The following is a 25,252-nucleotide window of genomic DNA, read 5'->3' on the forward strand; positions in this document are numbered from 1 at the left end:
TTGTTCTCTCAGTAAATTTCAAGTCTATAGTTTCACTGCACGAAAATTAAACTCCGATATAATTACACGAGATTATTTAACATTGAAAATTAAAGGATTCCGGCGAACTCAGGAGATGCAAACGTACAGTGAAAGTTTGCTCTTTAGTTAATTCCAGATTTACCCAGCTTTAACCAGATCTTAACTTTGTTATCAGGCTAACAAGGAAAATTCCAAAGTTGCAAAAAATGTCTGATCAGGCTTTACGCCATGAGAAAAAAAAATTGAATGCTGGAAACAGTATGTATTATACATACCTTCGTCGATCGTTTAGTGGATCACTCTTTTGGCTAACAAATTCTTTAGCATTATTTATAATATGAAAGATTTATATGCTCATAAAATACAAAGCTTGCAAGATGACAAGAACGGTACAACGCTTTTATACAATTTATCATCGAACTTTGAAATGCTTTATAGCATTTTCCAACGTCTTGAGACGCCATGGCAGTCATGTAATCCGCGGAAAATCGAATTACGCGGAAGCCTCCGCGAGCTGCAAGAACATGTCAAACCTAATTCGCGCGCGCTTCTACTCTAATCTATGATAGAATGGAAACACAAGTATACGAAACCTTGAAAGAAATTATTCGAAAGAATTTCTGAACATACGTAGAATAACTCGTGCGTGTTATATCGAATCAAGCTTATTACGTGACTTATATAGAACACTTGAAAAATGCGAAAATTCTACGTAACTGCAAACGTAAAGTCAGTCGTTTTAGACAAATGATTGGAATAAATTAGAAACTTGTCTTTGTTATAATTCTAGCAAGCCTTACATGTGCTCAATCAATAACAAGGATTTGAATAAACCAGACGATATAATCTATATGCTGCTGCTGCTATAATAGAATCAGCGTAATTCAATAAAAAGCGTATCAAGTGACATCGACGGGGACAATCGACGAGTCAAGAATTTAATATATAATAACGTGTAATAAAATGATTATAAAAACAGGGGGTAATTCATGAGTCGAGAGTATAATGACGAGATACGAGATTAATTGCACTTCCAACATTATACGTCAAATATACGGACGGCCAGAACGGGACGCGATTTACATTTTATCTAGATTACACCATACATGCAACATTGTGTGCAACGACGGTTTATTCACGAATGGAACAACGTATTCTGAAACGGCGTTTAACTTTTTCCACTATTTTGAAACGCCATTTAAGTATCACGCTCGGTGCAACTTAACGAGAGATTAGAAATCTAGCTTTAAACTGAGCGTATATACTTTTCCAGCTGTATAATTGTGAAACAAAGTTACATTATAATTTAGATGCGTAATAAATAAACAAACGAGATATAATAAAAAATACAAATTCAATTTCATATTATCTTTTTCTCGCCTCTACGTGGAAAAAACGAGCAGAAATTCTTGTAATTTTTTTATCGAACAAGCTTCACCTATCAAAAGATGGTTAACGAACTTTTATGTCTTAACAACTGAGAACACGTGTCCAGATCCCATAATCTCAAATGTAATCTGACCGCCTCCTCCGCCTCTATCCTACACATCCAGGACATGGATATTTTCTGCCGTCTCGGCAAGTGTCGATCGATAGATGTTCGTTCATGCACGAGTACATAACGTGTCTGCAAAAGCTCGAAAGAAGACACCGTGCGAATTTCGCATATTAAAATAAAGACGAAATAAATATTTACTCAAGAAAACTATTACGAGAAATTTGAAGAAAAGCAGACGCCAACATTTTTGTCGTACTCGATAAAGATTACGAATTATTTTATTTAAATTTTTAATTAACAAAATATTAAAAATTGCTCATCCATCAAATAACACTTATACATTCTTACATCTCTCTTTCGGACTATAAAATTTATATCGGCTAAAAATTATGCTTGCAATTTTTTTGTAAAGCTCATCACACATTTAAAGAAAAACATTTCTTTATCTTTAGATTAGAGTAAGAAAAGAAACGTAACTGGGGGGGGGGACAAATTCTCGGAAGAAACATTTTTCCTAAAAACTAATTGCCGTTAAAAGAAATATCCAGTGGTACGAGCGATGACCAAAATATAGAGAATAAAGAGAGTATTGAAGTGTAAAAGCAAAGTCATTCCTTATTCGTCGTTCCGCTTATGCATTTTTCTCTCTTGCTTTATTGAATTCCAATGTTGCGTGTCGCTTACATTTGATTTCTGTAATATTTATCGGAACGATACAATATGATCGTTATAAAAAGACTATATTAAAAAAATTGCAACAACAATTCAACGATATATTTCGTCTGAGAAATGAAGTAAACAATTTGTGGAATGTGACAAAGTTTCGATAATATTATTTAAACGCTCTACCGCGATGAAAACAATTTTTATATGCGATCGTTGTAATTTGTTGTCAGAGATAAGCAGTGACTGCAGAGGACGCGTGTCTGACTAAAGTGAGCGATATCTACTCGCAACGCCGGCCACGTATACCACCATCGTGTCACGTGCAGATTATTCATCATTTCACTTCGAACCGCCTACTCGGATTAAGTTCCAAGACTCGCCGTCAATATCGATTAGTGACTCAATTTAATTATCCTCTAATAACATATATTCGAGAATGGCATAAAATTAGCATGCGACGGTGAGACAGTTATAGCTTTTTCTCGTCCTTAATGTATTGCGATCGAACCGATCGTACAACGCGTATAAAATTGATAGGAATATATAAAATTGACTTACCAATATTTGGATGTTGCAATTTTCTACATATTCGCGCCTCACGCTCGAGTTTTTGGAAATCTGTAATGAGAAGATATACTTGATTAAACATATATACACATATATATTAATAATTTAAAAGAAATCAATCCACTGTAATTGTGCCGCAATTAGTTACATTTTTGTAATTTCGCGTTACGTAATATTAATTGCGCGGGTTTGCCCGAAACGTTCGCTCGCCAGACATCGTGATAGAATCAAATTTCGTATTGACGTTTCTCAACGAGTTTTCCCAGAGCTAATTCACTAAGAGGCAGAGAAAATTCCATTTGGGGGATTATTTCCCGATGCCTTCTTACGTACATTGCGGAATCGAGAATCAATTTCCTCTGTAATATTTGATGGCCATTTGATTAAAATAGCTCAAGACGGTATGTCTTGACAATGAATATCGCAACAACAAAAATGTAAAATATAAATAAAAAGTACAGCGTTTTCCCCCTGTAGTTTTTTTTTAATATATATGTATTTAAATGTTTTTGTATTAATTACTACATAGTATTATTAAAATTGATGCCGTTAATATTATTACAGAAATAAAATACAATTCACTTCTGAATTGTTCTGAACACGCAGTGGAAGAATTTACGCGTTTTTATATTGATATAACAAATGCTGATGGTAAGTTACGGTATTTCATAACCGTTTCTTCACCGAGATAGCTACTCTCTGAAAGCTTATGAAATATAAAAGACAAGAGTTTAAAGTGTCGAAAGCGACAAGCATACAAGTCGTGCGAGAAGCGCGAAAAACATGAAGAAATTGGCGAACAAGGACTCGAAAGCTTTCCGGTGTTTTCGTGTCCGCGGAAAAAGTAGGTTACTCGACAGAGTTTTCCGCACGCAATATGCTAAAAAGATTTTCACCCGTCGTTTACGGGAGAGTAACGCGGTAGATAATCATCGAAAGCGAAGGGAAAAACTTGGAACGAACGCCCGCTCGCACGCACGCATACGCTTAGAAACACCGTTTGGATGAACGTTTCCTTTTTCTTTCTTGCGAATGTAGCGACCGGAAATGATTATAATACCAACGACACGACTGGGATATCACGATCCTGCGACGTCCACGTGTGCTGCTATTTTCTCTTTTTTTTTCATAAATTTTACATAGCTGATCAAATGACTGCGAGAGAACGCATTAATCGGAACGCATTGCGTGTCAAACAGAATATAAAATAAATCTTTTATGCGATTTTAATGTTTTCGTGCAAAATACTACTCGTGTGTAACAGGTCGGTATACAACAGTATTGATATGACATTTTCGTTTCATGTTACTTTAGCATGATAAATTTTTCATTTTTTTTAAATGAAAGAATATATAATCGCAACATCGATACTTAAATAAATTAATACAGATCATTAAATGTTAAAAAAATTATTTAGCGAGACTCAAATAAATGGAGTTACAACGACTTCATCTTACACGTGATGTTACGTACGACTAAAGAAAAATCTGATAAATATAAATTAATCCTTCAAGGGAGATAGTAATTTTATATATTTATTAACATGTTTTTGAGTCAATCAATTGCAATTAAAAAATTATAACTCAGAAAATTACTTTCACGGAGAAAATTCACGTTCTCGCAACCTTTTATTCAACACATCGCGAGAATCATGAATTTTCCGTATGTTAGACAGACAATTGCGCTCTGGAAGCACAGTTGCGCGATCGTACTCGTACCAAAATACGTAAATTGGCCGAGAAATTCCGTCAGAATTTCACGACTGAGCGAAACGCACGTTGCACGTAAGGTATTAGCATTCGGTGCAGTAGGTGCAAGTTGTAACTCAATTACGTGCAGATAAGTCGGGCGATGCGTGGTAGCGATTATCTCGTTTCCTAGCACGTTATCGTCGCCGAAATTACATTTTCATTTTGTCAATCTTTCTTCACTTGAAACTTCTCACCATGTAGAGGTGTTTCCCCCTCGATTGATCTTTTCTCTGATTCCCTCAAAAGTCATTATAACGTCTTCAGATGTATATCGAGCCACTGCATCTTACGTAAAAAATATAGTTGCATAAGAAAAAAAAAGCTTACGTAACGTGACCTTTTGCGTAACCCGGTCAACTATCTCACGCGTTTTTAAGGAGATGTATCTACGCGGACGTGCCTATCAACTATGTCGACAGCGTCAATTTCTATCTAACGAGATGTAAAGGGTTTTCCCTGATAAACGAGTAAGAAGCATGCAAATTTCACAAACAGATTATTTATTTCTTGGTACACAGCAAGCGGCAAACCACCGATCGATAGAGGCGTGTCTGGATAACAGCCCTTGCGATCACCTTCACCCCCATCCAATAATTAACACAATCTATATAAAAATATATACTTATAAAAAGTGTGTATGTGTGCAATACACGCGCGCGCGTGCGCGTACTTATGTACGTGTACACGTATGCGTGCTGTTTGAGCGAATCATTTCCAGCAGGTTACGCGGCAAACGGGCTCGTTAGAAAAATGTATTTTCTTATTTTTATCTCGTTATAGACAAGCTCTGCGTGGCCTTAAGCATGTGTGCGTATGCATTTTTCATAAGAATACGGATATGAGCGCGTCCACTCGATATATACTACGAATTAGCCAGCACACAAAAACTGGTACGTGTGAAGCTTTCATAATTTTAATTAAGTATTTTAATATAAATAAGGGAGAAAGAGAGAGAGACAGTTTTACTTAATTGAAAGGCCCAAGAGTTACGAACAATTAATCGTCGATTAAAACTGAATATCGTTACAATTACAAACGTAATGCTGATAATGCTGATAATGCTGATTACCGTTAACGTTTGCTTTAAAGAAGCTAATTGCTCGAGAAAGTTAGTACTTTGCAAACGAAACAAATGTTTGCGCAGAAAGATCGCACTTCCGCGCATTTTAAAGAGTAGAATCAGTGGATTATCATTGAAAACAGTGAATAGTCGGTGATTTGCAGTCATGAGTATACCACTGAAAATCGCAGTGGTATACTTGCAAGAGTAAATCAACATGACTATTCACCGTTTTCAGTTACTCCGATTGATTTTTAGTGAGTACAAAGGTACTGTCGGAAAAATGAGCGGCGACGATGCCGCGTCCTTAGAGCGTCTCGTAACGGCTCTGTCGTCGAAAGGTTGATCGTTTCCATCGCAAGGCCGATTCTCAGAAAGCATCCATCCGATGTAACGCTTCCCACCCGATAGAGCGCGAATATCACGAAAGCGTCAGTAATAAAAACCACCATTGGTCGTGCTCGCTTATACAAGTCGATGCGGAGAAAGTGCGAGGTACCCTTGATCTATCGTGCGTGATAAAGCTAGGACAAGGATAATGATGCATTTTTTCCTCCCGATTTCCGGACGGCAATGAAGAATCCCGTTATAAACTCCGCGAGAAAAATAGCATGGCTTTTTCAGCGACAAACAGAAGATGGGCATTTTTTCCCTTATATGTTAAGATCTAAGTCTAAGATATATCGAGAGAAAGATATTGAAAATATTAGATACATCCCACACAAAATGTGACGATTCGTGAAAACTGTAATTTTACTTATTGACATATAAGATGTGATGTTGCAAAAGAGTTCGCTTATATGTATAAATCAAGCGTGGAAAATTTCAAGAGAAAGACAAGTAGAGATGGAATAGAAAAAGACAAGGAAACGCAGGTACTAGGACGCGTATGTCGGGAAACATGGCCAAACTCCTCGTGATTCCCTTTATGGTTCAAAGCCGCGAATTAGAAATTCAAATGATCGCGACTGTATGTATATCGCTCGATTAATTATTCGCCGAAAGCGACGAAATTTCGCCGCCCGCGAATGAGTTTCAAACAAATTTCTCCCGTACAACTTTCAAACGATAAAAAAGATTTGACAATTTCACAGCTGTGCCGTTGAATAAAAGTACTCGCATATCGTGAGCAATTCGCAATGCATTCAATTCGAATTTGAATAGGAGCTATTGGCCTAGCTCGGATTGCTCCGCAACTGCTCAGCTGTGTAATTAAATTCTCTCTATATCATTTTCAATTGATCACATAAATTATCTCGCGGACATGATTTGTGTGAATAATTAATTATTTCTATTTTCTAAAATAAGTATATTTTTACGTTAAAAATGAAGATAAGTTGAATTAACGCGATATAAGTATGTAATGGTACGATAAAATTAAGTGCAATTTGTTATTCATGCATCAGTTGGTTAGAAATTATTATTGCGAGGCATTTTTACTTCTTCTCTACTATATGTTTGATCGGGGAAGCGCAACAAACCGTATATACCAATTAATTTAATATACCGATTGCAAGGACAAAGTGCAGAACAAGTTACATAAATAAAGGAATAAATAAAGAGCTGTTTTTGTCTCTGCAGAATTATGCTTGAATAATTTCGCAGCGCGAAAAACGATCGCACGTGCGTTTCAACATGCACACCACAAAAAGAATGGGAAAAAGTCTTATTTCTCCTAGGAGGGAGGCATGCAAGTGCACTGTGACGTTACGTGTCATACTCAGTTGCACTGTCTCGGAATCGGAAATGATGGGAAATGACAACCAAGTACGGGTTGAATCGCGAGGAAATGAAGGAATTCCTACTCCTTCTACTCATAACGATTGGTTCCCGTAGTTCGCTATTTGCTTCCCTCTCCTCCCCGGATACAAGTTTTATTCGTTACGCGAAGCGCGTACGCCATATTGCAGAGGCCGCGGCCTCCGTTAGGTCAAGAGGTCACTGGAGCAAGGTCGTAGTCTGAGCTGACTCGCACGAGCGAACGATTCTTGTTCGAGAGAACATGAGAGAGAAAGACAGGCAAGGAGTAAGGGGTGAAGGAGGAGACAATAAGGGGGAGACAGAGAGAGAGAGAGAAGAGAGCAGAGAGCAGAGATAAAGCGGAGAAAGATGCAGGTGAGAAAAGAAGCAAAAGGACACAAGGAATAGAGGGAAGATTCCTCTTTTACCCCGACACCTTTTTACCTTTTACCCTCGCCATGCCTCGGCGCGGCGAAGCGATGCCAAAGATAGATTTATCTCGCCGCATCGTACCCGCAGAAAATGGCTATAAATTGAACGAGGGTGAAGGAAGTGAAGGACGGAAACGAGTACGCCGGGCTTCGCGGGAGGAAATTATGCAATTCCGAGTGCTCGCGAGTCGTTCGGCGCGATGAAGATGAGACGCGACCTTCCTTTGCGATATTCTCTCTCTTAATGCATACTTGCACGCGGAATTGAATCTTGATCAAACGAGGCAGCGGTCTTGGCTGACAGACAAGAGTCCGCCCAAAGCGATATATCGTTACTATTCTACGTGCATCGAGCAATTTCAGCTTTCATCGTGAAAGCGTCAAGTATACGGGAGATGGAAATATAGCCAGAACTGTTTACATTAACTACATCAACTATGAACATTTTGCCAGCAAATGGAAATCAAAATAAAAGGTTGAAATATATTTTTCTTTTCGATTTAATATCAAATTTAAATAGCATCGTCAAATATATATTATATTTCAGAAAGTTGATGTAGAATTCCCAAACATCGAAACTTGACATATTATTTCAATTTTATATATTATTTTTAATGACTCTAATCCGCGAGTTATTCAATAAACCGATCAAAATATTAAAATATTTTACAAAATAATAAAAACAGATATTTTAAATATGAAAAATGTCAAGACCCAGCAAGATACGTGCACCTGGATAGATGAAAAATGTTTTTCTTCCATCTTTTATCTCTATTTCCAAGAGAATTCTTGTCCTGCCATTCTGAATCGCGACACGCTATTTTCGAAAACTTGTACATTGACATCTAATTGTTAAGTTCTCAAGATACAAGGATATCTCGATTGATCACGAGTTATAAGACATCGCGAATAATCTCGCGACTCAGAAACAAATGGCATACTCATCTCACTCCTCTTGTACAAAAATCTCCGATCCCTATTCCTTCTCAAAGATCACTGTTTTATGAAAATCATTGTAAATAACAATTAAGATTATGCCAAGTTTTATATCGCATTGCAATAATAAGAAAAATTATATTAAAATGCGCTAATTTGTATGACAAACTTTTTCAATCAGTTTTCTCAAGGCATAACAAGACGAAAGTAGATTTCGACAGAAAATTGAATATAACGAAAACTGGAAATTTTTCAAATTCTTTTGAAGCGAGAGACGTCATTGGTTTTTCATCACTTGTGGTACGATAGGATTATTTCGACTGTTTCATTACTACTATGCATATTACATGGTTCTCCCGATGAAATTTCTTTCGCAATGGTTAACCACAACGCATTTCCATACGCGTGAAGCGGTAGTAACCGCATTTGCGTTTACTCGGATTAGAACGACGTGTTAGATATCGCTCGCATCGTTGCACCGCCCGCGCCGTGCAATCGAATAGCTCAATCGAGTAATCAAAACAATATTACGTTAATCGCAGCAGCCAAATTGTTACGCTCATTTTCGACGGTCGTATTCTCATTTTACGTATCGTGTATCCTTACAAATATATCCATTTCTATTCTAATCGAGTTGGGTTTTGCGAGGAAATAGTAGACTATAATTTTACGAAGAAGCAAGCAGCATATCGGACAATTTGTGAGACAATTTTCTTAAAATTATCTTGTGGAAGAGAAAAGGAGCAACTTATACCAGCTCGTGTATTCACAGTGTCGCTAATTCGACACTTTACGTGCCAGGTCGCGTCTGCAGGGATAAGGGAGGAATTTAATTCACCTCGTTTAATTATATCGCGCGTTCGGCATCGTAATGTTCCTTCCATTCTTCCTTCCTTCGAAAGCGCTGCCTCCTTAATGATACGATTGAATGTTATAAGAGTCCGATATGTATTTTCCGAACCAACGATCTACTTGTATACGGTAAACTGGCAACAGCATGGGTCCTGCGTAGGAATGCACTGGCAGGTTGACAACGACGCGGACGCGCCGCGTGTCTGTTGCTTTTAGACATGCCGCCACAAACCTTTTGCCGACCGATCGCAAAAAATTGCAGAAAACGCGTAATACGGAAATGACCACTCGATTAAAATTATAAACGAATAATAAAAGATTGGAATAAAATACCGCACACAGTTTAGAATGTGAATTTTGTCTACCTACAGTGTTCATTTACAGCGTAGACGATAAACAAATACCAGTAACAACGAAATGTAACATTTTGATATTGACATATATGCCAAAGAGGAACGTATAGTAAATAATAAAGACAACAGTTGTACATACGTTGCTATACATATGCTGCACATTTTCTACGATCGAGCAACCGCGCGAGAGGAACGACCGTGTAAAGACATGAAAGCAGCTCTTTTGCAATGGAAATTTACGATGACGATTCGGGCTCTATTGCTTCGGAAACGTTTCAAACGTTTCTGGAAAGAACGCTCGAAAAGAAGAGTCTTTCCTTTACCGTGTCTTCGACCTGTCTCTCTACTACGTAGGAATATATTTATATCATGTTAAAGAAAGCCGGAAACGGCTTTTACCCGTCGTCCCAAACGAGAGCACATCTCTCCCTTTCTTTCAAAAGATATTTCAGACTTGAGTCTGAAACGTGCCCGAATGATCAAGCGAGCGCCTTTTAGTGGTGTAAGTGCTTTCCGTTTAAAAGCTTAATTTTATCGCCGGTATGTCATTGTTAGAAATGGCGGTTAATGTACTTTTGCAATTACAATATTTTAATAACAACAAATATCTTAATATATATATGTGTGTGTGTAAACTTATCAAAATAAATAAACAATATCAAAGAAGTAACTTTCCGAAAATTTTACATTACGTACAATCTTTATGTTTGCCACATAATAATTGTCTAACAATGAGACACATCTCATTTCAAGATATTTGTAAAACAATTTAACGACAAAAATTATGACAAGTAATGGAATACGGCTATCGAATGCGAGTTTGGCAAATCAGGCGTTATCTAAATACGAAATAATTCGCCTATTTACCCAATTATACATATACCAAGTTATCGTGGACGCGCACCGTGTCGCAAACGAGCAGCAAACTTTAAATGAAATATCAAAAGTTCAATATCGCACAGAACTGAAGTATTATTATACGTCCATACAAATAAATGGCGAAACACGTGTAATCGCAAATTATTTCCATATACGTAACATTAATTCCATAATACATTCTACACGTTAACGATGTAAACGTCAGAAAGCGTAAAATCCTTACCGAGTAATTTGACGACACGCTAAATTAAAATCAATGTGTAAACATTTGATGGGGTATAAAAATAACTACGACTTACCTCTATTCGAGAGTTTTTTGGTGTTTATGATTTTTGCAGCAAACTCGTGACCGGTGCTCTTTTGCACACATCGTCGAACCACGGAGAAGGCACCTCTGAAACAATCGCGAGAACGAACATATATTATTATACTGCTGTGTAATTGTTATTTGGGAGGATGATAATACGCGATATATATGGAACGGCAAACATAATGCGCAAATACTCGTATATTAAAGCGTAATATCACTAAATAACAAGTTACAAATCCTCGCTAATTTATTACGTCAAAACTGCCATGAGCCGAATAGAATATCCGAAAATAGAATATGTGTGCGCGAGTGTCTAGTAGTCGGGATACAATTATGAGCTGCATCAGTTAAATATGCTGATATAACGGCGAAATATCTAAGCTACATTGATAAGACGCACATTGATAATAACCTGAGATATGTAGAATAAATGTTAACCGTTGAAACTCCTTGAAAATGTTTGGACCTCAACGTTTTTTAACAGAAACTGATTTGAAACTAATAATGTAAACGTTATGGAAATTTAATATTGTACGTTAAATAACAATTCGCATTATAGCTGAATTCGATAATTATTAACGGCTATTAACGACAGTAATTATATTTGTATGACAAATTTGGTATTTAATGGCATTACTGTATGAGACAGTTGAAAATGAATGACTCGCCAAGTTAGCGATACGATGTTTGTCATCCAAATTAGATTATCCTTGTATTAATGTTTTATATTGAAATTACGTATCGCATAGAAGTATCATAAGTGATGATTTTTTTTAATCACGCATCACCAAACATTTGAATAATTATCTTTAATTGCAGCTTCCATTAGACGGGAAAAAAAACATGACTAAAACTTCTCAATTTACCTCTATGCACATTTGTACAAGTTTGTGAAATAGAAACGATAAAAATTACATTTTATATTTAAAAAAAACAAAAACCAAAGACTGACGTGTAATCGGATTGTGACAAGGCTAGAGCATGGAAATTGTTGAAATTTGAGTATGTGTACGCTGGTTATAGATTAGAATGCAATACTATAATTTTCAAGGGATCGAAATGATGTCGCGAAATCGTCTGGTCTGGTCAAATCGATTCTACTATTCACTTTACACCTCCGCGTTGCTAAAAATAAAATGATCGCGTTTGCATGCCAGTGACGTCGAAAGTATTCGTTAAAACGATTCTGAAAGCAACAAGAGTCGACTCCGTAACAAGACAGCGATTACACTCGCATCCAAGAGCAACGAGTAAAGTCCACCCTCAGAATTCATAGTCGCATATATCCAGCCTGCGCCAGTCTCTAGCTACCCGAGAACTAAACTTTCTCGATTACCCCACACCCCCGCGACGCACTTGGCGCCGTTACTCTCTTCTATATATGGAAAACCGCGTGACCGGCGCTGGGGAAACTTGGACTTGCTAAAGTTTCTCTGGGCGTTCTGTAGCGCCGTCGATCAAGGTGGCAGATTAGCGACTACAGATTGTTCATTGAGCGAACATTCGCCAAGAGACCTAAATTGTCGTTTCTTCGCAAGCCAGGCTTTCCGTTTATCGACTCGGGAATTTATAGGGAGATCTGTTATTATCCGCGGACGGTCATCCACGCATTTTGTTATCGTGAAAAAGAGAATTTCGTACAATGTCGAGGTAGACATTGCGAGTGCGTCGTTAAATTATGTTATAAAAGTCACAGGAGATGGCAACAATTGTCTATGCTTATCGTTTTCGAACCGCGTTACTGTCTTGGTTCAAATTTCCTCGCATGGAATTTCCACCCTTAAAATATATACATATAACAAAATGACAAGGCATAAATAACGCGTCAATAAAATGACACAAGTAGGAATAATTGTTCAAGTCGATGTATAAATTGGTAACTAGACGTCATAACTTGGATAGTATCGCTACAACGTTAGTAAATAGATAATAAGTTTAAAAAAGCATATATACACGTATCGAGAAGAGCACAGATATATCTGGCGAATAAAGATAATACTTGATAAGTCTCTTTTCTTAACGAAAGTATTATTCTTGCTGCGGGGTATAGGGAGTTGAGGGGACGATACTGGTCCTGCTAGCGTCGGCGCCGTGTTCCACCCAGCGATGCGACGCGACGCTCCGCGACGATCACGCCGCTCGGTCTGCCCGGAGGAAAAAGGGCGAGGCGGGTGCTTGGCTCGTTTCCATGACGACCAATCATTACCGGAGATTGTGCCACCAGCTACTGCGTGCAGCAGCGCCGCGCCGCGCCAATCCCCTGCCGCTTTTCCAACCCCTCGTCATAGAGCGGGGTAGCTTTTCCGCTCACGTGCTCTTTACGAGATTATACCGCCGAAGCACGACGATTATTTAACGTCACGCTCCTGTTCTCGCGCTGCACGCTCATCCACTTCACGTGTATGTTGGTCACGATCAGATACATTTAAATATATTACCAAGAGTATCGAGGCTTCCATTAGTTTGATATCGCAAAGTACCGAATACCACGAGTATAAATCAAACGTTACGAATTACACTCGACGTTAATAAACATACGTCTTAAATATCATTATTCACAAACACCAATTCATTTTTTGCTAAAAAAAATTTCGACATCAATTGTAATAGTGAAAATACTGTCATCGTTAGGGCGCACGATACGTTGTGACGATATACCAGCGGTTGTTAAAAAGATAGAAAACAAAACATCCTGGTCGCTTCAATGGGACTGTCGACAAAATTTGAATTACTCTCTGTCGAGTAAACATTTAAGTCAACAAGCATAGAAAGGCAATAAGAGCCAAACGACATCTAACATGTAGCAATATACATTATTTGTATTGCAACATTAATAATTAAAATTAATAAATATAACTCGAGAGCAGACGGTCAAGTTATACAAAAGATCGTTACAACACAAATGTCGCTCTATGACAAATAAACGATCTCACCCGGTGGTAAATATCGAGAGGCTGTGCTCACATTGCAGTAGGCAGGAGAATCGCCCAATACTTGGTATGGTATCTGGGAGGACATTTGTTATTCCGTGTAGTACTGTTAACAGATTATACAAATTGTTGAAATATAAAATTAAGCCTAAAAGACACATACATTATCGTTGCGGTATAGGGAAGACCATAGGCATAGTAGTACTAGACCGAGCGTGTTCTCATTTAAGCAATCAAGTTGGGTAGAAAAGGATAGAAAGTAGGTGCCGCCGCATCAACCTTTCTCTTTCTATTCTTCTCGTTAGAAAGAGAAAAGTGGACGGCACCTGCTTCCTATCCTTTTCTACCTGAGCCTCAGGTCTACTATTACTATGTCTATGGGGAAGACCAACTTTAGTCGCCAGTATCAATACATACTGTAAGTGAGTCCGTTGTGCACTTGAAATTGTGGAGAAATCGTATTCCATCTGTGAGACGTTCCTTTGAAACGCACATTTTTAACGCTACTGTCTAAAGACCGATGAGTGTTTGTCCGCTTGTCGACCAGTGTTCGGTTATTGTTGTAATATTGTGGAAACGCAAGTAAATGTACATAAATGTCCTAAGAGTTAAATTATAAGTTAGCCGTAAGGTAAAAACATAAATAGAAGTCAAAGTCACTATAGTCCAAGTCTACTCTTGGTTGGTCGATTTGATTTTGTTTAGCAGCGGAAGATAAGGATCTCCCCAAAAACGCTGTGTCTGCAGGCCTAACCATTATTCTGTAAGTTGATGTACAGCATCTCTGAGGTTATTCGTCCAGTATAAAAAGGTTCTCTATCTAAAATAATCGTGTTGTCAAAATCCAAGTTGTGGTTATGTTGCATATGTTAGTGTATCACCGATGGATTGTCTGGATTTATTCTTTTATGTTCTTGGAGACGGGTAGACAATAGTCTCCCGGTCTGTCCTGCGTATTAGAATTAATTTTGCATCGGGGAAAAATTCACGAAAGGTCATTATCTGTCGCAACTTGTTAATATTCAATGGGTAAACCGTGTTTTGTCGCGCTCCACGAGTGATCGCCTTGGCCTGGACGAATCCAGGCGTAGGGTGGTTTACTAAAACGAGCAACTGTGACGCGACTCTCTCTCTGACAGTCACTTGCGATACTAACTGGTACATAATTAACAACAGTTTGCAACAAACGTAATATACAGAGTCGCATCTCGTGTCGCGAGAAGCAAAGTAGCGGTCGTACGTTTTGCGAGCGAAAGTGACAACGGGGCGATAAGGTGCCGGATAAAGAAATTTTCGGATGCAAATAGATACAGCGTAAGTACGCAAGAAGTATGCGAGCATCGAATGAAATGCGAGATGAAATTACGTCATACGGTTTCTCTCTCATGATGCAACGCGATGCAATTTTCGTTTCACGTTTGGCTACGAGAGACTCGGCAAGTGGAAATTACTACGAAGGATGAATTCATTATGCAGTGAGCAGTAGGCAGATCGGAGAGAACCATTTAACTTGATTCGATTCATATCGAATGGATACCGTCGATGCAATTCTGCAAATTATCATAAAAGATAATAAATAAACTTATTATTGCAAAGTCATCCGTTATAACTGTTACGTTAATGTAATTCACGTTAAAGAACAGATATTCCACATAAATACTGTTTTATATAGCAAAATAAATTTATAACGGCACTGTTCTTCGATACCAAAGTGTGCAAAGTGAATATTATTTCACGCTAAAAATAGCGACTAAAGTTTCCCTCTTCTTCCAGAAGCAAGTCGAGATTTAAATTTCTAAAATCGCACGACGAATATGCTACGACGGTCTTTGCATCTTCATGGATTAACATATAAAGCTTTCCTTGTAAAGATAGCAAGCGACGAAAGAAGCAAGAGCGAACGTGAAATAAGAAATGATCTATGGGAGACAAGATACAAGATACGCATCGTTTATTTTTCAGCTGTTAACCTTTTCAGAATCACGAGACTTTCTTTTATTAAAAGAAAGATCTGAATTTTTCATGAACTTGACGTTGCAAATGCATGGTACTTTATCAAGAAATAAAGACTTTTCGTGTGAAAAAACAAGAAATAACACAACTTTAATACCAAAAGCGTCCTCAAAATCAAATTCATTTTGCAAAAACAAAATGTTATGATGACACATCTAACACAATTTAACTAGCTCTCGTATTTTCGTCTCAAGATTAAGAGTACATTCTCGTGGATTTTGTCGGATCTTTATCCTTTGCGTGATATTGCGCCGCAGAAAGAATAGAGTAAGGTAAATAGAAAAAAATGTCGATAGAAGCAGAACACGTGAGACTAAGAGCATGATAAAAAAAAAGGTGGCGCGCAAGAGTGGAGTAGAAGATGGAGATGTTGCGGAAAAAAAAACCCGTGAGGGAAGTGAGGGATAGAAGAATAATGCAAAGGGACGAAAGACATCGACCTTGAATCGAGTCGATTCGCTCGCCGACGTGCAACTAGGGCGATCGACGATGAATCCTCAAAGAGAAGCGTCCTGTCGCCCAACGACGACAGCAACCGAGAATGCGCTTTAAATACCCGCTCGTTCTTGCCAACACACGCATGACTCGCTCGCTCGCTACGCGAGATTGTGGCGTCCCTAAGGGCGCTTTTCTTCCTTACCCGACTAACCCTGTGGTGTCTCGACGCGCTCGATTTATCACCTTCCTTGGTATCGCTCCTTTTTCCTTAGTAAGTTTCCACTATTCTACAGCGGTTTAACTAAAGTTTAGGGGACCTACTGACGGAACCAGTTACGGAGAGCTTTATATTTCTCTTTTATTTTTCAATCCTGCAATCCTGATTCCCATTATTTCGCTATTTTTCTCAACAAAATTTTTTACTTCATTACATTACAATATAATAAAGATTTAATCTTATTGTTACAACTTACTTAGCGACTAATAGAAAATTATTTGTGACTACAGTAATGTAAAAAGAGTGATAATAACTTGTTACGTTCAATAGCTTAGACTAGAAAATTGTGACCAAACAAATTCATCCTTCATGATAAGGACGAGTATAAAAAGTCCCTTTTTTGCTTCATCTTTTATTCTTAGTAACCAAAGCTCCTACTGGCAATTATTAACTTTATCGAACTTTCACCGATTGGATTTCGCGGCGAAATCTCCAATCGAGTGACGCTAAGGCCATCGAAAATAGCCTGCCGTTACCCAAGTTAGTTTTCGATCTCGAGGAAACTCGTGGGCGAATTAATCGAGGAAGCACTATCGAGAAAGAGAGAGAGGGTGAAAAAAGAGAGAATGAGAGAAGCTTTAACCATATAATGTGTACCTTACAAAATGAGTACACGTTTGCGCGCGCAGGTCCTGCGGTGTCCTACGACACTCGCCGCGCTAGGTTTCTCTACAGCGTAGCATCACGTGGTAGGTCGTAAAGCGTGCTACTCTTGCACTTTGCATAGAGACCCTACCCGTCCTACTTCTGTCGTTGCACCGCCACTATGCAACCGATCGCGAATGTGAGCTGTACGTATCTATAATATGTATATAGATATGCGTGTGCTGCGTGTGCACGTGCATGTATGTTGCCGCAGCAAATACACGGAACTGTCTGCTGCTGCTGCTGCTGCTACAGGGGTGGGCCGACTCCTATTACCGAGAGCTATTATTAACCCTTAAACCGAGTAGTCGGCTTCCATATTATCCCTGTCTAAATTGCCGCGAGGATACGACTTTCGGCCCTACGGCCGAACCTACAGTTAAATCACTACCAACTATTGCATGAAACACAACATGAGGAAATTCGTAAGCTCGTAAACTCGAGAAAAGTTATTGGGTGGTTATTGGACGGAAAATTTAATTTCTTGAAAAATATCTTTTTTTTCAGAGAAACTTACATACGCAAATATCAATAGGAGTATTATTGATTTTGAGAGGATAAATTTTACCTCGTACAAAATGTTTGATTTAAAAAAATGTATACAAGATGTACATATGTATATCATCGATTACTTATCTTTCCGATTCTACGTAAAAGTTATTTGGTTCTTGTGTTACGTGGACATACGTGTAGGTATATGTACGTACCATACATGATTACATACGTACATCCGATTATTTAAATGGTCCGTACGGAAGCGGATAAGAAACTGTATAACAACTAGTGGAACATTGTAGTATTAATTGTTATAAAACTATAACAATTGTTAGAAAAAAAAGGTATCACGCTATCTCGTGTTGATTAGTTTTTGGAATAAATAATTGTGCTCCACATTCTTAAGAGTAAATAGAGAAGAACATGATAACATGACAATTCATATACGAAATTGAGAAAACGAAACTTACTCGTAACCCGCGAACCAGAAAACTTGACGTTTAATTAGTGCATAAAATATATGAATATGCGAACAACGATGTTTTCTACCTCTACATTCTCTCTCCGACAAGAACATACACAATTAACATAATAATTAAATTGTCATAATAATTAAAAGTCAAGTATTGTATATTTGTACCTTCTCTCTCCATCTCTCTCTTAGTAGAGACTATAAATTCTAGTAAGAAAGGTATCAATGTTAAATAAAAAATGTATTAAAAAGTGCTCTTGCCACTCATTTCGTACTTGATAACAGCGTTCTCCTAAACGGTAGCAATATTTTCGTACAGCATTATTTGCATCATGGCGTATAAAGGCTTCTTTAAGGAAGAGCAATCCTTAAAGAAGGCATCAATTACTCTGCTCCTCATCCAATTGGTGTTAGATGAGAAGCATATACGTAAAAGCTTTAATCTTGGTCGCATCTGGAATAAATTCGGAATAAATCGCGGAATGCCCATGAAATGAACTAATGTGGATAATCGATGGGCGCGGAAAACGTCGAGATAACGATCGTTCGTTTCTCTATCTTGGCGAGGTTGAGAATTATTCGTTCATATAAGAATCGGAAACCAGATTGTGGCGGCAGGCCAACGGCGTACGATGAGTAATATAATAGTCGATAAGATATTATAATTTCCCCAGGGGGATAGCTCTCGCTCCACTCTTTTCCCAATAACTCATTACTTTATTAGGGCCGTAGCCGTTTAGATAAAAAGCTTGAAATTCCACGAGTTTCAACGACCGTAAGTATTATTTTGTTAAGAAATAAAGGCGAAGAGATGAATGATAAATATAAGGAAATTCATCAAGATTTTTGACGCCGAGACAGAGATTCATGCATTCTTTTTTTTCTGGTAAGGCTAGTAGCAGTGTAGAAATAATTGCATGTGAATGTACGAACTAATGACAGCCTTTAATCGATAATTCAATCGATTCATATTGTCAGGCGAAACACACGCGATTCATACATATATCTCATATTTCCTAAAACATTTGTTTTTTTACAACATTATTTCAAGCATTCAGCACTTTTTCTTTTTCCAAAATCGTTTATCATAATTATTGTCGTTATTATTGGTCACAAATTTCAATTATGAGAAAAATGAGTTTTACGAACTCTCTATTTGCCGAGAACTATCGTGTATACCATGCGCTACGCGAGAGACACAAACGCACGATAAAAAATCGCAGCGATGCAACGGGCGCAGGGCGCAACACGATAAAGTATGCTTTTAGGATACGACGGCGATGTCGGCTGGAAATTGTAATTTACACCCGGGAAATCGCATGGCGAACAAAACCTCGGCGGTAAAATTTCACACTGCCGCTGAAATGCCGTGCATTTTCTACCTTCGAAACGATGTGTTGCAAAAGTATGTAACGTATGTGCGAAGGCAATTTTGTTGCGGATAACGCAATCTACTTTCGAGACAGGATTTTGAGAACCTATTGTATTTTCAAGAAAATTACTATCGCGATTAAAATGGAAAGTAATTTCTAGTTTAAAACCCCAATGGAAAAATCACAAGAATTCAATTTATACTAAAGAAAACAAGAGACGTTTTATAATCTTTATTTTAATGAATGTTCCTAACAATTTCATCTTAGATGTAAATTTTTATTTAATTTAATATTTACTTTTGAGTAACTTATCTTTCCCCTCGCAATATAGGTATAATAGCATGTAAATATTTTTCTTTCACATTTCCTATTTTTTAGACAAACACGATATTAATTAAACTTCTCAAGATTATTATATTTAATTCGAAATTGAGTTACGATATACAATATGTACGTCAAACAATTGCCATCGACATTTTTTTGATTGGAACTGCTAATTCTTTGATCGTACTCATTCGTACTTGATTCTCTTATCTCCCTTCTTGAAATTACGCGTGGAATTGTTAAGAACCGGCTTTGTGTAAAAATAGTTTTACTTGAAATGACAAACAATGCACTCGTGACGAACTCTGTTTTCGCATTGGGCCGCGTTGTTCCATGTCGACCGGCCGCGGCCGGTACGGCGCGCGGCGCGTGCAACAATAGAGAATGGCGACTGCTCGCGATAGTTTTGTGTGGAGTCCCGTGGTATTCAGCCGCATCTCCTCGTCGTCGTCGTCGTCGACGTTGACATCACGTTGACGGCAGTGGCGACGGAAAAAGCGAAACCGCGGCGAAAAAAATGGAGCTCGCGATCTCTGTGCTCGCTAATTCTCACAGTATCAGCAAGTAAACTCGCTAATTTATACAAGCGGGTATATAATTGTTGTCTCTTCCTATTCCCATTATTAATTACCGCTGAAATTGCACGGATAAAAATATTAGTAAAAATTTCTCTTTCGTAGAAAAATGATTCAATGATTTCGTGGCACGTAAAAAAAAAAGTTTGGAGGCTAAATGACGAGATTGCTCATTTGTTTAATACGTCTGCTTTAAGCATCAAAGTAGGCAGATTTAATCTTGACTGTGAGGTACCAATATCCTATGTTAAATTTAAGCATCCCCAAGCGCACCTCGACAGAGCCGTCTCTGCTCGATGATCCGTCCGATATTCCGGCCGCTCGGAAAGTTTCACAGGCTATCTTTGACGTTCGACACGATAGATTCCGGAGATGGCCGGCAGCCGTTGAAATGACATCCCGTCAATTCAATAGAAGCGTCGTAGAATTCACCGACGAACGAAAGTACATTTTATTTCATCGGTAGGGGCTCGGAATTTATCCAATTCCGAGCTTGTTTCAAGTTAATATATTTTCAATAATATTACGTGTAGTCAAATAATTAAGATTGTTGAATAAATGGTACAAGTTAGATAATTAATATTGTTAGGTAAACGAGACAATGCAATGTTTTAAATCATTAGTCATCTCCTTCTCATACTTTTTCAATTATTATTGCGTCAATACTCCATTGCGTGTTTCTCATCATTATTTGTGTCTGGAGAGAAAGAATCGTTATGTCTCTACCAAGTCCTCCGTTACATTATGGCTTGAAAATACGCAGTTGCAATGCGTTAAATAAGATCGTCTCTTCTCGGTTTTAGTGGAAAAGATCGACACGCACAGCCATCGCGTGCTCACCGTTCTCAGCCTACCTCGATGTAACATCGAGGGGAGAATGCCAATGCCGGAAATACTCTGTAACGAGAACAAAGTATCGATACTTAGACACGCACTGTCAGAGTATCGTCGAGCGTTTCTTCCACCCCGGGATGAGGGAGAGGTAAAGGAAAGAGACGACGGAGATGGAAAATATAAGAAAGTCGGTAGAAGCTCTGCTGGTGGGGGTTGAGTGTCGACGAGGGGGTTGGTTGGCCGGTTTAGCCGACGGGCGGGGATGGCTTTAACCGGTCGATACTTCGCGTTCCACGGCGGGGTGCAAGTGAGTGCGGTACAGCAGCGGCACAGCCCTGATCCATACACACGCGCGCGCGCGCGCACACACACACACACACACACACGCACGCACGCACGCACACACGATCGAGTTGCCGACTAGACAGATGGGAATTTGTCACATTCTTTGGATGTAATTTAAAATTCAAGATTCTCCTCCGATCATCTTGACGCATAAAACCTGCGTTACAAATAGTAACTGCGAAATAATAACTGTGAAAAGGCACTATCAGCTCTGGCTGACATCGCCAACGACGATGCCGACGCCCTCCACGGAAGAATACACAGGATGCCCGGGTTCAACGTTCTCTCTGTTCCGTTTAGATCGAGCTCTTGGCGAAGATGAAGTCGATAGTTTCTCAAGAAAGATTAATCGAGATATGAAGATTATATAATTTTGTGGTAGACTTAATTATTAAGATACTTATATAAAATGTTGATAACATTTCCCGATAAATATTTTCATGTATAACTAATACGGTGTTGTAAGTTTATTACTTGGACAGACTCCTGTACTCTTTCTATAATACCTATCAAGTCTACAGCTGACTCTCTATCTACCACAAATGTATTATGTAAAAGTTTATAATCTTGCGTTAACATTTTTTAATCGACATGCACCGAATCAGTAAATTAATATAATTCGCGCGAGCCAACTGCTAACAATAGCAAATAACCGACTGATACGACGTTCATAAAGCGGTACATGAAACGTATACTGTTTCGATATAAGCGTGACGACCCAAAATACGATATCTTCGGTACTATGTAAAATGAACTGGTTTTGAAAGCGCTTCGTTATAACCGTGTAAAGTTTTTGTAGCAACAAGAGCCTTTCTGATACAGTAATTATTCGTTTGAGCCAATTCTCGGTATTAGCGTGAAACAAGAGTGCATAAAAGACCTAAATGATACAATATTAAAATATGCTATTTATCGATAACGAAACGAATAAACGAAAAAAAAACATCATGACGGTCGTTCTACAACACAAATAACCAATGTTTCAAATGTATACGGCCGATATTCATAGTCAGATCTGATATTCTTTATCTTAAAAAAAAGTCGATACATTAGAACATATTAGACAATTAGATTTCAAACAATTTATACCTGCGCACCTATCAAGTGCTTTATGTACGTGATCCCAAGACAGAAGACACTACAAGTTTTTCCGGTAATTCTATTAGTCTCAAAAAGTTTGGTATTTTTTTAGCGGGGTGGTTCAATACCCGCGCGTGTCCACGCGACGATTAATGTCTCATAACGCGATACATGTATCGACGTATTTAAAAGGGCATTCGCATATTTGGCAAAATTCCTGCAACGATGGAAATGATCTCCGTGTAATTGATTACGCGTAATGGATTATCCTCTTTAAACTCTGAAGTATGGTTGAACATCCGTGAAAATTTCGTACGTGATTTCGCGAAAATGCGAGAAAGCAACTCGAGGAAAAGGATCTATAATGCGTCGAGAATATTTTTTGCCTCGGTAACAGAAATCCTTTCTGAGGGTGCGTGCAACCTCCGTGTGGTGTAGAATCTAATACGGCGGTAATTAATCGCGCTATTCTGGATTACAAATGGGTCGAATCGCTGTGAAAACGTAAAAGGAAATTCCGTAACCGAGTGCCGATACAACTGCAGCTTTCCGGCTTTAGATTTGCATAATTAAATCGATGCATCATTACAGAAGAACCGTAAACAAGTCTTTGATAAATTACAAGTTTCTCGAATTATGCTCTAAGAAGATAATAAAAATGCACATTTAAGCATTTACTAGTAAACGCATGATTGCATGATTCATAGTCTGCGATGTTAAATATTATCTGTACATTAATCTGTTTATTATATACATGTAATCATAGCAATTAGATAGCAAAAGATAAAGTTAGAACAAACTTTGTACCATTACTTAATAGTTTGTTGCTATGCATATAAAAACAGAAAAAGAATACAAATAGTCATGGCATAAACGATAAAACCGGTTACACTTTTTGCGAGACAATATACGAGTCAACACAGTCGCACAATCTGGTACCATATAATACTGTACAACGGATCGAGGTTGTCAAGATGTGAATTGAATTCTTAAAAAGATTTATTGCCTACGATATTTCATGACATATCCCTTTTTTTTATTGCAATTGTATACTTCTTCATTGTCAATCAGTGTACTCGAGCACTCACAAAAAGACAAAGTTCCACAGTTAGGCCAAGTAAAATTATAAATACTTGCGATTGAAGATATTTTATGAATTAATTCATACAACTGCAAATCTTGTACATGAAAAAGGAAAACGTTGTATGTTCTAAACGAAATATATTGTGCCAGTTAATTGTCGACGTTATCCTTATTATTTGATGAAAAAGGAAAGTTTCTTCCCTTCAATTTGACTGATTAGTACAGGCTATTCAGACTATAAATAATGATTTCTTTTCAATGATATTACAATTACACATGCCTCAGTGGTCGAATTGGAGAGACGCCCGCTTAGAGAGTAAGGAATGTCCAAACCCTGGCTGAGGTAATACTTTTCGCAATAAATTTTCTGTATTAAAAACACTGGCCGGTTAATGTCGACTAAAAAGCTTGATTATTGATATTACAATTACATATTGTAAAAGTAAATACTCTTAATTGACAAAAAATCAATGAAACGTAAAAATGATCAAGTATAGTAGATAGTGTACCTATATGTGTTAGAACAAGAAAATAACAGTTGTTACATTTGCATTACATCAAAGAATAATTAAAATTGCAAACACAAATTGCAAAGTTTTCTTGGTGCAATCACGTAACAATTACGTGATTATATCATGTCGTTTATGTGATCATCGATAAAAAAAACTGCACTTATTTAAACGGAATATATATATAAAACGGAATCGAGTGAAAAAGAAGCGTCTTAGCATTTTTGTAGATTGATACAGGCATCGATCGAAGGGAGTGCCATTATATATTTTCCACGGGAATTTATTTCCGTCCGCATGCCTCGTGACATCCGCGGTGAATTCGTAATGCAGTCGCATTGCGACTGCACGCAGTCTCATATTTCAATGAGTGCGCACTACAGTCGCGGGACATATTATGGCAACTCGCGGAGTAAATAGAACGGTCGAGCGCGAAACCTGTTGCGATCATTTTTCAACAAACGGCTCCTTCACTTGTACAAAGAAGTCATTGATTACTTTGAACGGTTTTATCGTCATGTGTCGAAACACCGCAAATACATGTCTGAACATGTACCTCTTTCATGTGACATACTTAACGATTTCCTCCTTTTTCGGAACAGAATTTAACATAAATTGCACCAAGTTATAGGCTTAACATAAAAGTGATGAAGCACATAGTGGTTGTCACTGAGCTTGAATAAAATTTATACATTTATTTAAATAACATACAGCCAATTTAATTTTGTTTCTCTCTTCTATTGTGCTTCTAAAACGTGAGTCAAATCAACTTGCATCATTTAGGGTAAAGGCAGG

The 25,252-nt window shown here is 37.9% G+C and overlaps 1 protein-coding gene across 1 annotated transcript in view; it reads right to left on the reverse strand.

Annotated features, from left to right (window-relative positions):
• LOC105560165 (calcium/calmodulin-dependent protein kinase type II alpha chain) overlaps nt 1–25,252 on the reverse strand; it is a 100,243-nt gene that overhangs the window by 60,944 nt on the left and 14,047 nt on the right. The window contains exons 2-3 of the mRNA XM_012009043.1: nt 11,054–11,148; nt 2,744–2,803 (exon numbers count right to left, since the gene is read on the reverse strand). Of these exons, the coding sequence (XP_011864433.1) occupies nt 2,744–2,803; nt 11,054–11,148 (155 nt within the window). The remainder of the gene's footprint in view (nt 1–2,743; nt 2,804–11,053; nt 11,149–25,252) is intronic.

Source organism: Vollenhovia emeryi, unplaced genomic scaffold, assembly GCF_000949405.1.
Source record: "Vollenhovia emeryi isolate VEMERY1.0 unplaced genomic scaffold, V.emery_V1.0 DF939241.1, whole genome shotgun sequence".
NCBI lineage: Eukaryota > Metazoa > Arthropoda > Insecta > Hymenoptera > Formicidae > Vollenhovia > Vollenhovia emeryi.